Below are 14,347 nucleotides of genomic sequence, written 5' to 3' on the forward strand. Positions count from 1 at the left end.
TAAAGTGTTACCAGTAAGACTGTCCTGCTCCATTTAACATATGTGGCAGCAACTTATTAGTTACATTAAGAGTTTTCCAACTCATAGAAGCTTACGGATTCTCTGTGAGAGATGCTGTTTCCACGGGATTTAGATTTTTTTGAGAAGTTCCAATTTCAGATGGTAAAACCCGATTGTATTTTTCCTAGAGAAATGATTTTATGTCTACACTAGGTGGCAGCAGATAAATGAGAATGAAAGTCTACAAGCAATCTCTGGGCAGCTAGGCTAAGATTGGAAGCAAAGTGATTCATGGTCAGGCTTCTTATCTTGGCCTCCAGCCGGGACTCAGCTGCTAAGAGGAGGCTGTGTTTTCTGCTGTCTGGAGCAGCCAGGAAGAAACAAAGGTGCTGGCAGGCTGAGCCGAGAGGCCCTCATACTCATCCTGCTAACCCCTTTTCTGGGGCATGGGCACTCCTGGGCACACACCTCTACACACAAGTGGCTGGATAATTATAAAAACCTCTTAATGTTTCCAGAACTCTAGCTGTACCCATCAAACATGACAAGTGCTCTTAGAATCATTCTGCTCTCCTCACAGGCTCTGCCCTTATCAGCTCGGTCCCGGACTGTTGCAGTGGGGTTCTCGCTGTTCCCTGACTTTATCCTTGGTTCTCTGCATGCCTCTGTCAGATTCATCTTGCTTAAGCACATTGCAGGCTCCAGCTCTTCGGTGCCTTTCCAAATTCCTTCAGCCTGCACAATTTGCCCCTTGCCAGGCCCCTTGCCTCTCTCACTACTACCCTATGCAAAAGTATCCTGTGGGCATTCTGTCTCTGTGCTCAGGAATGCTCTTCACCTCATCTCTGTCTCTGGTTTTGTTTTCTAAATCTATTTTTCAAGGATCCATCTTAATTAAGCCTTTCCTATGTTTCCTCCATGGGAAACACTTTCTTTGAGGTTCTTGCATACTCATTGCTGGTACCATACATTTGATACAGTCAAACTCTGGACTCCTCAGTGAGGTGGGAACACAGAGCCTCAGGATGGGATGGTGCATGTGAGGCTTCTCTCCTGCGCAGAGGCCTCAGTGATATATCCTGGTTCAGTGATGGAGAGAACTCAGTCCCTCAATAGAGTCCCGCTCTGTTTCAAGATGAGTGTAGTTACGACACGGTTCTTCCCTTTAATAAGGACGGAGTGCTGTTAATATTCTTGGAGGTTAGCTAGCAAAGAACCTAACTGGAAGCCTCACTCCCTCCACATATTTTCTAAGTGCCCAATCAACACTTTCTTCTTTGAGGTTCTTGCATACTCATTGCTGGTACCATACATTTGATACAAAGTTCTGTCTTTGTTGCCCTTTATTAACTAATTTATATTCACAATCTTTAGTAAGTATTTGATGATTATGTGATTTTTAATTTTTTTCTTTGATCTTGAATTCTGAAGTAACCTCCATCAGAAGTAATTGCCAACCTAGCTAATTATTCCCTTGCTTGCTTTCTTTCTTATATATGTGTTTTAATCTATAATTAGATATCATGTAGTTTTAGATGGTTATAAGCTTTATACAAAAGAAATCATACTCATTGTATTTCTCTATAAACTGCTTTTTCACTTAAAAGTAAAATCCTGTGGGGCACCTGGGTGGCTCAGTCAGGTAAGCATCTGCCTTCTGCTCAGGTCATGACCTCAGGGTCTTGGGATTGAGCCCCACATCGGACTTCCCACTCAGTGAGGACTCTGCTCCTCCCTCTCTCTCTGTCCCTCCCCCCCCCATGTGCGCGCGCGCTCTCTCTCTCTCTCATATAAATAAAATAAAATCTTAAAAAATTAAAATCCTGAGAGTCACATGTATGGATTCTGAATTTGCACAACCATATATTGTACATAGTTGTATTTCATTTATTTTCACTGCTGTATAGGATTCTAGTGAATGTGCCAGAGTAGTAATTACCAGGACTTATGTGTTTTTTCTACTGTTGATAAACATGAAGGGATTTGGGGTTGTGTTTTTGTTGTTGTTTTTTACCATTATAAACAGTGCTGCTATAATAAACAAACAAGGCTGGCATTATTGAGCTTTCTCATTTTTGGAGTCTAATATTTTGCTTTAATCTGGTCTAATTACTAATGCTTTTGAAAATCTTTCTATATGCTGGTCAACTGTTAGGTTTTCTCTTAGATAAGTTTTCTTTCTTAGGATCACTGTCTTTCACATTGATTTGTAGGTGTGTAAGGAAACCTACTTTTTCAGTTTTAGACATTATAATCTATCTCCTTTTCCATGATCTGATTATTAACTTTGTGGTGTCCATTGTTAAACAAATATTCTAGTTTTGATGTAATCAAATGCATCAGGTTTTTTAAAGTGCAGTGTTGTTATTTTTTTGCCTTATGGTTTTTGCTTTTGTGGCTCTTTTAAGATGTCCTTCTTGACCGCATGTCACAAGGGTATTCTTTGTGTTTACCTTATAGTCTATACCTTGCTAGTTTTAACATAATATTTAGGTTTTATAATTTATCTGCTGTCCACTTTGGCATGTCATAGTGAGCCAGTTTTCTCAACTATGATCATCCTTTCTCTATTGATTTGTTGTGCTATTTTTCTTTTGTATTTATTTCCCATGTATATAGGACACTGTTTCTAAGCTGTTTATGGTATAGCTTTCTATCTAGCTAAGTCTTTTAAAATACCTTTCACATTAATTTTATTATTTTTCCCATAAGGTCTTACACATCTTTGTATGTTTATTCTGATGTATTTAAATTTTAATGTACTATAAATGACGTCTTTTTATTCTTTTTTTTTTTAATTTATTATTGTTTTTAAAGTAAGCTCTACACCCAGTGTGGGGCTTGAACTCACCATCCCAAGATCAAGAGTCACATACTCTACTGACTGAGCCAGCCAGGTGCCCTGCAAATGATGTCTTTTAAAAATTTACATTTTCTGTGTGTTGAAGTACAGACATGCATTTGATTTTGTGTGTGAATTTTGGATCTTGTGAATTCTCTTATTGGTTCTAATGATTTAGCAGTGGATTCTCTTGAATTTCTCCATAGATAATTACATATGAATGACAGTTTTCTTTCTTCTGTTCCAATTCTTACATCTTAATATTTTTTATTTCCTTTTCTTGTTTTAATGAACTGGCTAGGACTTTTTCTGCATCTTTTGAGGTGGGTCATTTTATTTTATTTTAAAAATCCCTTCATAGAGGTGAATTATATTGATTTTCTAATGAAAAAATAACTTTTTAATCCTGGGATAAATTCAACTTGGTCATAACAATCTTTTCTTATACGTTGATAGATTTAATAGGCTAATATTATGTTTAAAATTTTTGCATCCATGTTAATGAATATAGGAATATATTTTAGCTTTAGTACACATGATCTTAAAAGGCCAAGAAGGGATATCCTTTAGCTTTAGAATATATTAGAAAATACCCTCTAGGTTGTTACAAATAGCATCCCATTTCTTATGGTAGAAAAAACTAATGTTAACCTTTCTTATATATATACACAGATTAATCCAAAGCTTGAGGTAATCGATTTGCAGACTGCTTCTCCCCCTGTTGTGGACATCCTGTCTTTTGATTCTACCACAGTAAGTTTTCTTTGACATTTAAGTGGCATCTGATTACTTGGCAAAATAAATTTTCCTTAAAAAAATGTGTGGGAGAGGAGATAAAAAGTGGGCCAACTAGCCTAACATTTTAGCATTAAAAAACCTCATACATAAAGTCATACTTACAGGGTGTCTAAATAGCCACGAGGGGGAGCAGCACCGATTTTCAGAAAAACTGTTCCTTTGATGACCTTAAGCTTCGTCTACATCCCTACTGTAGCGTTCCCTACTAAATGTACCATCCAGGTGACATTTCACTGTGTTGTCGCAGAACAGATTTTCTTCACTGTTAATTGCCTTTCAGAGATGCTAAACTCACTTCTGGTGTTTTCTCCAGTGAAGCTATTAAAAAAAGTAATCATTTCCCTTCATTTATCCCTCTTGATGGATTATCCAGAGATTAAGTATTTCTAGCACTTGCAATTTTGTTTATAAAACCATATGTCTGTAATTTATTTACTCAGTGTAAAGTCAAAGATTTCAATTTGAGTCTGTTAGCCTTTGCAAGACAGATCATTGCTGTCATCAAATCCTGCTAGTCAGTGCAAAACTGGTCATAAGAATGAATGGGAGGAATGGCGTGCATGGTCTTTGGTCACACTACTGTGATGGTGTCAGTGTAGTTAAATATTTTGGAGAACTTATTAATGTGTGGCCAAGAAAGAAAACAAAAATGCTTGACATTATGACATTACACCCTTTCCAGCAGATCTCAAGAACAGTATTTTTTTGTAGAGGAATTCTGTAGAGGGACTAGTCCATGTTGAATCTATCCTGTACCAGAAAGAAATATACTTATTAAAGGGTTCTTTCACTGTTAATCTCAGGCAGAGAAGACCTAGATCGCTCATGAGACGTTTCAGCAATCACCCAGGGCTGGTGGGGCTGGTAACCAGCAGGCTGATTGTCAAAGGGAAATAAGTCCAGTAATTGGTGGTGACAACTAGAACCTCAAGCAGGTCAATGGTCTTGTCCCTTATAGTATTCATGTTTATAAAATATGCCTCTTAGCACTTCTGCATTAATGGCTTACTTATGATGTTAAAAATTAACTGGACATCTAATTGGTTGGTGATTGGTGGCTTATAATAGGTAGTCAGTACATTTATGTTCAGTGACTTACCCAAAAGGCATGCTGTTGAAACTTATAAATTCTAATGAGTTGGATTTTTGCCTCTGTAATAAGAGGAGCAAAAGAGAGGTGGTTTTTGAGAATGTGATGCCTTCTTATGAGTTGTTAGTCTACAACTTTTGGGTATTCCTGGCCTAGATCATCAAAAGTTTTTGGTCTACACTTTGGGACTCACTTTCCCTGATGGTAACTTTCAAGCTTTTGCAAGGCCTCATGACATGAAGAATCCAGGTATTTTTTACAGTATGCTATGGAAGTGGCATAATTACCACCTAACAAGTGATAGCAGAGTATCTATCCCTGGGTGGTAATCCAAAGGTGCCAAAGTCAACTGGTTCATGGTATAGGACCCTAACTCCGGAACTACAATGTATGTGGAACTTTGAGAGGGCAATTCTATATGACAAACACATGACAAGTTTGCAGCTATGCTACAAAACCTTTAATAATACCGAAGAGTACAAATATTATGGACATAAGGGATAATATTAGGTTGGATTATATAAAATTGCCATTTTGTAGGCAAAAATGGGCCAATGTCAGTGATTTCCCGTGATGAGAAAGCCCAGTATATAAGGATTTTGAAGAAGACTCTCTACTGTTGTATGCTTGAGTTGTGTGCTTGATGCTTCATAAAAAGAAAACAAACAAGAACACAGGAAAACAAAAACATATTTGCTATTAATCAGTTTTGGATTAGGCTAATGAAGTCCCATCTAGGTAGATTCTTTTACAATCTGGAAGATAGCTAGTTGCCTCCAGGCAAGGTATAATGGCTCCTGATTTTATTTATTTTCCTAGGACAGTCTCTGAAGACATAAATATATGCTCCTAAAGCATCTTTTTATTAAAAAAGATCTCTGAAATTTTTTCCTTTAAAATTTCAATATATGTATATCTTCCTTTAAGCTTATTGATAGGGAATTGGTTAGAAAACTAAAGTGAGGAACACCTGGGTAGCTCCGCCAGTCAGGCATCTGCCTTTGGCTCAGGTCGTGATCTAGGGTCCTTGGATCAAGCCCCGCATCAGGCTCCCTGATCAGCAGGGAGCCTGCTTCTCCCTCTCCCTCTGCTGCTCCCCCTGCTTGTGCTTACTCAATCCCTGTCTCTCTGTCAAATAAATAAATAAGATCTTAAAAAAGAAAAAAGAAAACCAAAGTGAAATCACTTTAAATGTTCATCTTCTCATTAATCTACTGGTAAGTAATTCTTAATTTGTAGTCTCTAGACATTGGCTGCTTTTCTTTTGCTTCTGCACAACAAATCAGGCATAATTAAAAAGGAGATTTGTTTCTACTCTGGCATGAAGCACAACTGCATTAAGTATTTGTGGTAAGAAATTTGTGTATGATTATAATTTTAAAACCCAGAGAAATACTGGAAGCCGTAAAACAGTGTTTAAAGGTGGTTTTGGTTTTTGTTGTAGTGGTTACTCTATTTGGAGGATTTGTTTGGTTTTCAAAGAAGACGGGAAGAAATTTTCCTTAGAATTCATTTCATCAAGATAGGACATAAAAAAGATTATTCTTTAAGCCTTCATTTGAAATTTCCTAGTAAGATAAAAGCCAGGTTTGTTATGGTACAGGAAAACAGTTGGCTTCTATTTCTGCTTTGATTTGATTTAATATTACATTCAGAATGATTTATAAATCTGAGAGTACTGATACCCAGGCTCTGATGCTTTCTTACTACAAATTATGGCATACAATGTTAAGTTGGTATCTTTGTGGCTTCACCTGTGCCTCTAATGGTAGGCAGGACATCTGATAACAATACTTTGGGATCAAAATAAGCTGTTACCAATCTGCATTTTTAAACCTTTGTTGTAAACAAACAAACAAACAAAAAACAGAATGGGGAGTGCAGTTTGTAAAGGAATATACTGGCTGTCAAATAGACATAGTTTTAAAATTTTGATCTCAAATAAATAAAATAAAATAAAATTTTGATCTCAAATTCCTAAATCTTTATTCCAATTACATTGTTACTTGTTATATACTGGTTTTCTGAGGGTCTTCTAAGAGTCCGTTGAGTCTTTTAAGATTTTCATTTATTCAGTTAGAACTAGACCCAAGATTTTGTCATGAAAGTTGTACAACAGCATTTAGCATTAGTGCTGACATGTGATGCGGCTATTTGAGATTTCCAGACCGTCCCCCATTCTCACCTCTCCCCTGCAAAAGGCAGGCAAGATAGGAATTTCTCTTCTATATCCTAACATAAAGTCTTTTTTTAAAAACAATACTGACTATAAATACAGTTTATTTAAAATACTCTAGGATTGGGCAGCTCCAGTGGTGCAGTGGTTTAGGGCCGCCTGCAGCCCAGGGCGTGATCCTGGAGACCCAGGATCAAGTCCCACATCGGGCTCCCTGCATGGAGTCTGCTTCTCCCTCTGCCTGTATCTCTGTCTCTCTCATGAATAAATAAATAAAACCTAAAAAAATAAAAAAATAATACTCTAGGATTATTAAAATATTTTATTCTAGCTAAACTATATTCCTAAGTTTTGATATATTAATTTTACTATTATTTGCTATTATTTGTCCTCCAAATAAATAAAATGAAATTGATAATCTTGCTGGTCTTCCTCTGATTAATTCAGACTGGATTCTTCTCTGAGAACAAAATAGAAAAAAAGTTCTCATCTTCATTCAGCAAACTGTGTAGAATATGAACATAATGTGGGTGCCTTTCTTTAGAATTGGGGACAGTATTTCAAGTCAAATTCATTCTTTACAATAAAATGAGAATTTGCTATTATATTACAGAAAAAAAAATCAAGGGTTTACAGTCTTTTTTTGCTCCATCAGTCAAAATATTTAAAAGTATGGGGCATGAAAACATTACATGAGATGCTCAGTGCGCTGTCAAGCTGCCTACCTGACTTCAAGAAACCTACAACCTAGCCCAATAGAAATAAGAGTATAAGAAATAAGTGGCGATTTCAGTAGAGTAGATGCCAACTGTATATGATTGTCACGAAAGGTTATTGGTGGAAGTACTCAGAAAAGATCATTAATGGGCTGGAGGAAACTAGAGAACTTCTCTAGAAGGAAACTTTTGACCAGTTCTTGACCTGACCAGAGTTGGGTAGGATTTCGATAGGGACATTCGAGTTGGGGAAAGCAAAGTGTAAGTAGATGTCTCAGAAACCATTGAAAATACATACTACAGTAATAAAAGTGCATCAGTCTGGTTTGGGATCTTTAGGTTGCTTGATTCAATGGGTAGCAGTTGTGATAGAATGCCAGGAGCATACCTACTACATCATAAATGTCTCTCAATCCATGCTTATTGAATAACTAGTCTTTAGAAAAAGCTAACAAAACAAAAATACCTTCCCCAGAAAAGCCTGTTTTCTACATTCTAGTGGGGAAGACAGGCAATTCACAGACTAAAAGATAGACTGTGTTGTATGGTAGAGCATAGCATATATAGGCCCCCAAAATTCAAAGGTATAAAAAGCACTGAAGGCAGACGGGAGGAGGAAGGGTGTGCTGTAGGTAGTATGTCCATGACAAGAGGTGACATGTCGGGAGTGAAGGGAACAAGCCCTGTGGATATCTGTGAAGGCATTCCAGGAGCAGTGCTGGAAGGGCAGATTGAGGGGGAGCTAGGAGCCACCAGAGGGTTTCCTGCAGAGGTGGGACTTGTTTGACTTAGGTTTTTTTTTTTTTTAAAGGTTTTTTATTTATTTATTTACGATAGTCACAGAGAGAGAGAGAGAGGCAGAGACACAGGCAGAGGGAGAAGCAGGCTCCATGCACCGGGAGCCCGATGTGGGATTCGATCCCGGGTCTCCAGGATCGCGCCCTGGGCCAAAGGCAGGCGCCAAACCGCTGCGCCACCCAGGGATCCCTGACTTAGGTTTTTTAATAGGCTTCCTGTGGCTACTGTTGTGTTGAGAATGGGTCTGGGGGTGGTGGTGGAGAGAAGCAAGGAGACTGGCCAATTACGAATAGCCAGATGGGAGGCCAGTGTTCCTTGACCCACAGTGGTAGCAGAGGAGGTGGTGTAAGTGATCTGACTCTGGATGTATTTTGAAGGCAGAGCCAAGAGGATTTCCTGACAGGTTGGATGTCAGCTGTGGGATTCCCTGTCTCCTTTCCCCAGGGACAGTAAGGTGTAGCCTTGACTAACCCTCAGGGTAGCCAGATTATCTCCTGGGGCTGCATCATTTTGCCAGAGGAGTTGCTGAGAGAAAAAGAACTGTGGTTTTACCACATCCTTTTCTAGGCTCAGGAAAGTGATCCTATCAATTGAATCAGTGCAAGTGATACTCTAGCTGTTGCCATGACTTTGGGACGCGCCATGGTAAAACACACTCCTCCCTCCTCGATGTGATTTAGATTTGTGGTTTTCAGCGAAGTGCGCTGGTTTCCTGGTTGGGAAGATTTTTGCTTCTGCATATTTTTAGGAAGAAAAATGTTACATGCATTCATGGAGACACTCCTATGGTATATGCTCTCTGAAAAATATCAATGCATTCATAAAATATATGGACGTACAAAGAGTAGACTTGCAGATGCAAAGAGAGTATTTCCATGGATGTTGTGGCAACAGTTTGTCCTGGTTACTAAACAATGTTGCATAACTAGTTCAGAGTTATTCCAGTTCCTAACTGCTTATGTAAGCAAAGATTTGGAAAGACTTACTCAAAAGAACATGGTGTATGCAATCCTAATATCTCAAAACTAAAGTTTATGACTTTAAAAGTGTAAAACGGTAATATGCAATTTATCATCCTCAGACTCCCCATTTATGTTTTCAGGAAAATAAGTAAAAATCAGGTTGCACAAACCTCCTGCTTTCACTACTTTTCCTGTATGCTAACAATTGCTGGATTTACAAATAAACCGCCTCTAAATTTGGAGGCAGGGGATCTTCTTTTTTAAGTTTTTAAACTTTGCAATATTTTATAAGGTGGCTTTTGATGTATAAATTTGGTACATAGATTTCTGAAACTAGATATGTTTGTAACTTTGTTGCTGCTTACTAAGCTTTAGGAAACAGACAATTTAATGGTATCTTTAGATATTGGTTCAGTGGCCCTGCGGTATCTTTCTCCTTTATCTTGCTCTAAAAATTTGAAAGGAAATGAACATGGATGTTTGTAGAATCTGTATCCGGACTCACTAGCTGGCACCTTCCACACTTTGTCCTCCTTTTATTAAAAGACTTTTAGCCTTCATTTCAAACAATAGTGAACATAGCAAGTAGGATACAGTAATTTTTTTATATCCAGAACTCAAAAAGTTAAATATAACTCCAATATGCTTCGTTAGGAATAAAAGAATTCTCATCAAGGTTGAGAAATAATTTTAAAACACTGTCCTTCGAAATTGTAAGAAATGAAGAAATTAAATTGTCAAAGACATTTCGAAAAGGAGACATACATGATAATCAACAGGAGTAATGAAGAAAAATGTTTTCATAGATCTTTTACCATTTAGAAAAAAACACCACTTTTTTTTCTCAAATACAAATTATCTTAGAGATAGAGAAAATATGAGAGATGGAAAGAGACTATTTCCAAATTAGTTGTATCTTTGCTTTTAAAGTATATCATGACCCATATGTTATAAAAACTACCAACAGTTGTGCATGTGGTAGCTGACCTTTAAAAAAAAAAATGTGTTTTTGGATTGTAAAAAGAAAAAAATCCAACTAAAACTTCTTAGTCTGTTAAAGGAACATGACTTCTTCCTTCCTTTTTTTTTTTTTTTTAAGACATAGATCTGGTAATCTGTAAAATTTACTGAGATAGTTCAACTATAAAAAGAGATTAATAGTGTAGGTTAGAGGCTTTCTTTTTTTTCCTTCAACTAAAATGTACTTCTTAATAAAAATCATAATGATCAAAAGTTCCAAGTGTTTGATTTAGCCATACTGAAAAAATACTAGTTTGAGCTTCATTCCTGGTTTCAAGTTTACAGAGAAAGAAAGCTTACATTAATGAGTGTTTCCTTTTACCAAAAAAAAAGTCATACTAATTAAATTTCAACAAGAATGATTTAGGACTCAAACGCTTCTTCATGAAATGTAGACAAGAAAAAAGGAGACTCTCTACAAAAAGATTTTATAAAACATGCTATTTGGGAGCCCAACAGAGTTCTTTGTAGAATTTCCTTTAGAAAATTAGCACATTTCTGGGAACTGGAGGTGTTGATGTTCCAGGTATTATTTCTGCCTTCCAACTTCCTGAGATACACTGTCTTTCGAAGCTGTGTCTCCTAACTGCTGCAGTACTGCCCAGGGCCCCGGGCCTGGGAATCTCAGCTGCACCTCCATTTCCCACAGCTGAGACAGAGGCATGCTGAAAATGCCCAACAGCTCTCTCCGCCCACACATCCAGTAACAACTGGTTCCTTCCTCTTCCTGTGGAAGAGCAACATCCTCTGAGATGAGAAGAAATGCACCCTGAGGAATGCAAGAACAGCAGTGAGCTCTTCACACAGGAAATTACTACGGTAGCACTCTGAAAAGTGCCTGTCTCTTGGACTGTCAGCCCCTAATGAGCTTCCTGCTGCTGACCCAGAGGATGGTTCACTGTGGAGCTAAATACCACGTGTGGCTCTGTCAGTTTCATGGAGAATTGTGAACTCTGCTTTCAGCTGTTCTGTCCATGTCTACCTATCTGGTTTTGAGTTATTCAGTGCTGCATACACAGTAAAGCTAGTTGGCTTTGCCCTTCTCTTTGTTTAGCCACTTGACAGTTATTTGGGGAAGGTAGTCAACAAGTCTACTAATATGAATTTTCAGTCATTTGTACTTCATGAAATCAGGAATTGTACAATATGGTAGGGCTTCAGAGAGATTAAAACCTTGATAATTTGAGTGAACTGGCTGTTAAGGCCCAGTGCTGACCCTTGTCTAGTTTCGTCTGTGTCTTTCAATTTCCTTTCTTTTACATTCTGAGGTAGGCATCATAGAAGGTAACAAGCTGTGCGCACAATCATGCATTCCCATGCATAGCTAAAACTCTGTTGCTTTCAACCAACCAACCAACCCCTCTCATGTACATTTCAAATGGATTTTTTAAAAGATTTTATTCATTTATTCATGAGAGAGAGGCAGAGACACAGGCAGAGGGAGAAGCAGGCTCCCTGTGAGGAGCCCCATGTGGGATTCTGATGCTGGGATCACGCCCTGAACCAAAGGCAGATGCTCAATCACTGAGTCACCCAGGTGCCCCTTAAATGGATTTTCACAGTTGAAGAATGCTTTAATATAACTTTTTTAAAAAAAACTAATTCCTGGGATCCCTGGGTGGTGCAGCGGTTTGGCGCCTGACTTTGGCCCGGGGCGCGATCCTGGAGACCCCGGGATGGAGTCCCACGTCGGGTTCCCGGTGCATGGAGCCTGCTTCTCTCTCTGCCTGTGTCTTTGCCTCTTTCTTTCTCTCTCTCTCTCTCTGTGCGTGACTATCATAAATAAATAAAAATTAAAAAAAAAACTAATTCCTCTAGCATTTTCTTTTTGCATAACGATGGCCACTACAAAGCCCAGTTTGTATATTACATGTACATTTTAAATTGCCTTCCCAATCACTACAGAATTTTGCTGAGTTTCAGTGCTTATGGTGGCAAAATTCTTTTACTTTTCATGTGTTTGTTTGGATTATTTTACTAAAGCACACACAAGTTAACTTGTTTGTTCTAAGTTGAAGGGGAGATGGAGAAAGAATGCCAGGCATTTCCTCTTCCTTTTCAGAATGTCTTTTTAATGAACATTCCTTTCTCTCCTATGAACAAACCATCTCAAGTCAGCTAGGGGCCTCAAAGTGCCTAGTGTCCAATAATCCAACATATTTTCTTTGTTCCTCCAGCCCTAGAGAGGTAGTTGTTTCATGCATTTACTGTTTCTTCTTACCTCCATGGTCCTTTTTAGCCTTTACACACTTCCAAACCTATTTAACCAGCTCCCTATATTAAATTCTCTCTGTTAAGATAACTGTTATGGTTTCTGTCTACCTGTTGGATCCTGAATGATCATTCTAAATGTCCTAAATCATCTTTTATAAAGTAAGATGTACTGACCAAGACTTCTATTCAAGAATGTTCATTTCAGCATTATTTATAACAAAAAGATGAACATAAATCAAATATCTTTTAAGAGAGTATTGGTTAAATAGAAGTATAGTATATCCATGGATGGAATATCATATAGCCATACCATATTTAACAACAACTAAATGCAGTGTGTGTAATTCCAGCTTTGTTCATGGGCCAGTGGGAAAATTGCTATATGGGACGTGATTAAAACAATTGGCAAAAATGTAATATGGGCTGAATATTAGATATGATAGTATCAATGCTAAGTTTCCTGATTTTGATAATAGTACTGTGGTTATATGGGAGAATGGTCTTGTCCTTAGGAAATACCCACAATAGTAATTGAGGTAAAGGGGCATAGTTCTTATAGCTTCTCTCAAAAGATTCAGAAAAAAAATTAGGTAATGATATTGAAGTTATGGCAAAACATCAACACATAAATCTACATGAAGGGTATATGAGAGTCCTTTTCATTATTCGTGCAACTTTTATAAAGGTTTGAAATTATTTCAAAGTGAATGTTAAAAATCACTTATATGTCTTTATAGGAAAGTATGATTTTTGTTTTGTAAAATTTTTAAATATGATTTTTGTTTATCTTTTTAGTAAGTGAAATAAGGATATTATAAGCAATATGATTCTGATTTTGTCAAGGGAAACAAGTATGTGTATCCATTCAGTGAAATTCTTTCTGAGCATCCTGTATGTATTGTATGCTAACCTGGGCATTTGAAATTTACCCAAGGTCATCCAAGGCTGGATTTTGAACTCTATCTAGCTTTAGAAAGAATGCTTTTAACCACTATGTAGTATGAATGCCTTATGTTCTTAGAGCAGTAACTTTCCTAATTATATCAAGAATGAAAAATAGAGAAAACACAAGAAACAAAAAATTACCAGGAGACAACTGTTGTTAACATTTAAAATATAGTCTCCCAGGAAGAGGTTGCTGTTGTTGACAGAGCCTGCAGAACTGAACCCAGACTTCTGAGGGGCGCTGGCCACCTGGTGCTAATGTCTCTGTGGGGTCAAGGCTGTTGCTGGGAAGAAGCTGACTGGAGCAGCAATCAAACAGGAGTTGATTGCTCTTCTGTTGCCACTGACCTCCAGCCTCCACATCATGGCTCCTTTTGTCAGAGCCCATCAGGGAACCCACTGGCGAGAGAAAGCTGTAGTGTGCAGAGGCCCAATCTCAGCATCACAAAACAGAGTTTTGGAGGGTGGATTTGGAACCAAGAAACATATTCTATACGAGGAATTACTGAATTAAAAGATAGGAACTTAAAAAAAAAGCTATAAAGCAAATTCACTCTAGAATGTATGAATTTGGGTTCCCACTAGTACTATATGAAAGTGCCCATTTCCTACATTTTAAAACATTTGTTAGGTGTTATGCTTATTTAATTATTAATTGTTTAATTTTAAAAAAACCTTTAAAACTGTAATAAGCAAGAGATGTTAATTTTTATTTTTAGTGACTTGTGAGCTTTTTAAAAATGTTTATTTTTGACAGATAAAAATTGGATATATTTAAGGTGTACA

The 14,347-nt window shown here is 37.5% G+C and overlaps 1 protein-coding gene across 4 annotated transcripts in view; it reads left to right on the top strand.

Annotated features, from left to right (window-relative positions):
- POC1B (POC1 centriolar protein B) overlaps nucleotides 1–14,347 on the top strand; it is a 97,835-nt gene that overhangs the window by 54,323 nt on the left and 29,165 nt on the right. For 3 of the 4 annotated variants that reach the window (XM_055336649.1, XM_055336651.1, XM_055336652.1), the window contains one exon: nucleotides 3,515–3,595. The exons of the other annotated variant lie outside the window; for it this stretch is intronic. In XM_055336649.1, coding sequence (XP_055192624.1) covers nucleotides 3,515–3,595 — 81 coding nt within the window. The remainder of the gene's footprint in view (nucleotides 1–3,514; nucleotides 3,596–14,347) is intronic. 4 annotated transcript variants of the gene reach the window in all.

The sequence above is a fragment of the Nyctereutes procyonoides genome, unplaced genomic scaffold, assembly GCF_905146905.1.
Source record: "Nyctereutes procyonoides isolate TBG_1078 unplaced genomic scaffold, NYPRO_anot_genome, whole genome shotgun sequence".
Classification (NCBI taxonomy): Eukaryota; Metazoa; Chordata; class Mammalia; order Carnivora; family Canidae; genus Nyctereutes; species Nyctereutes procyonoides.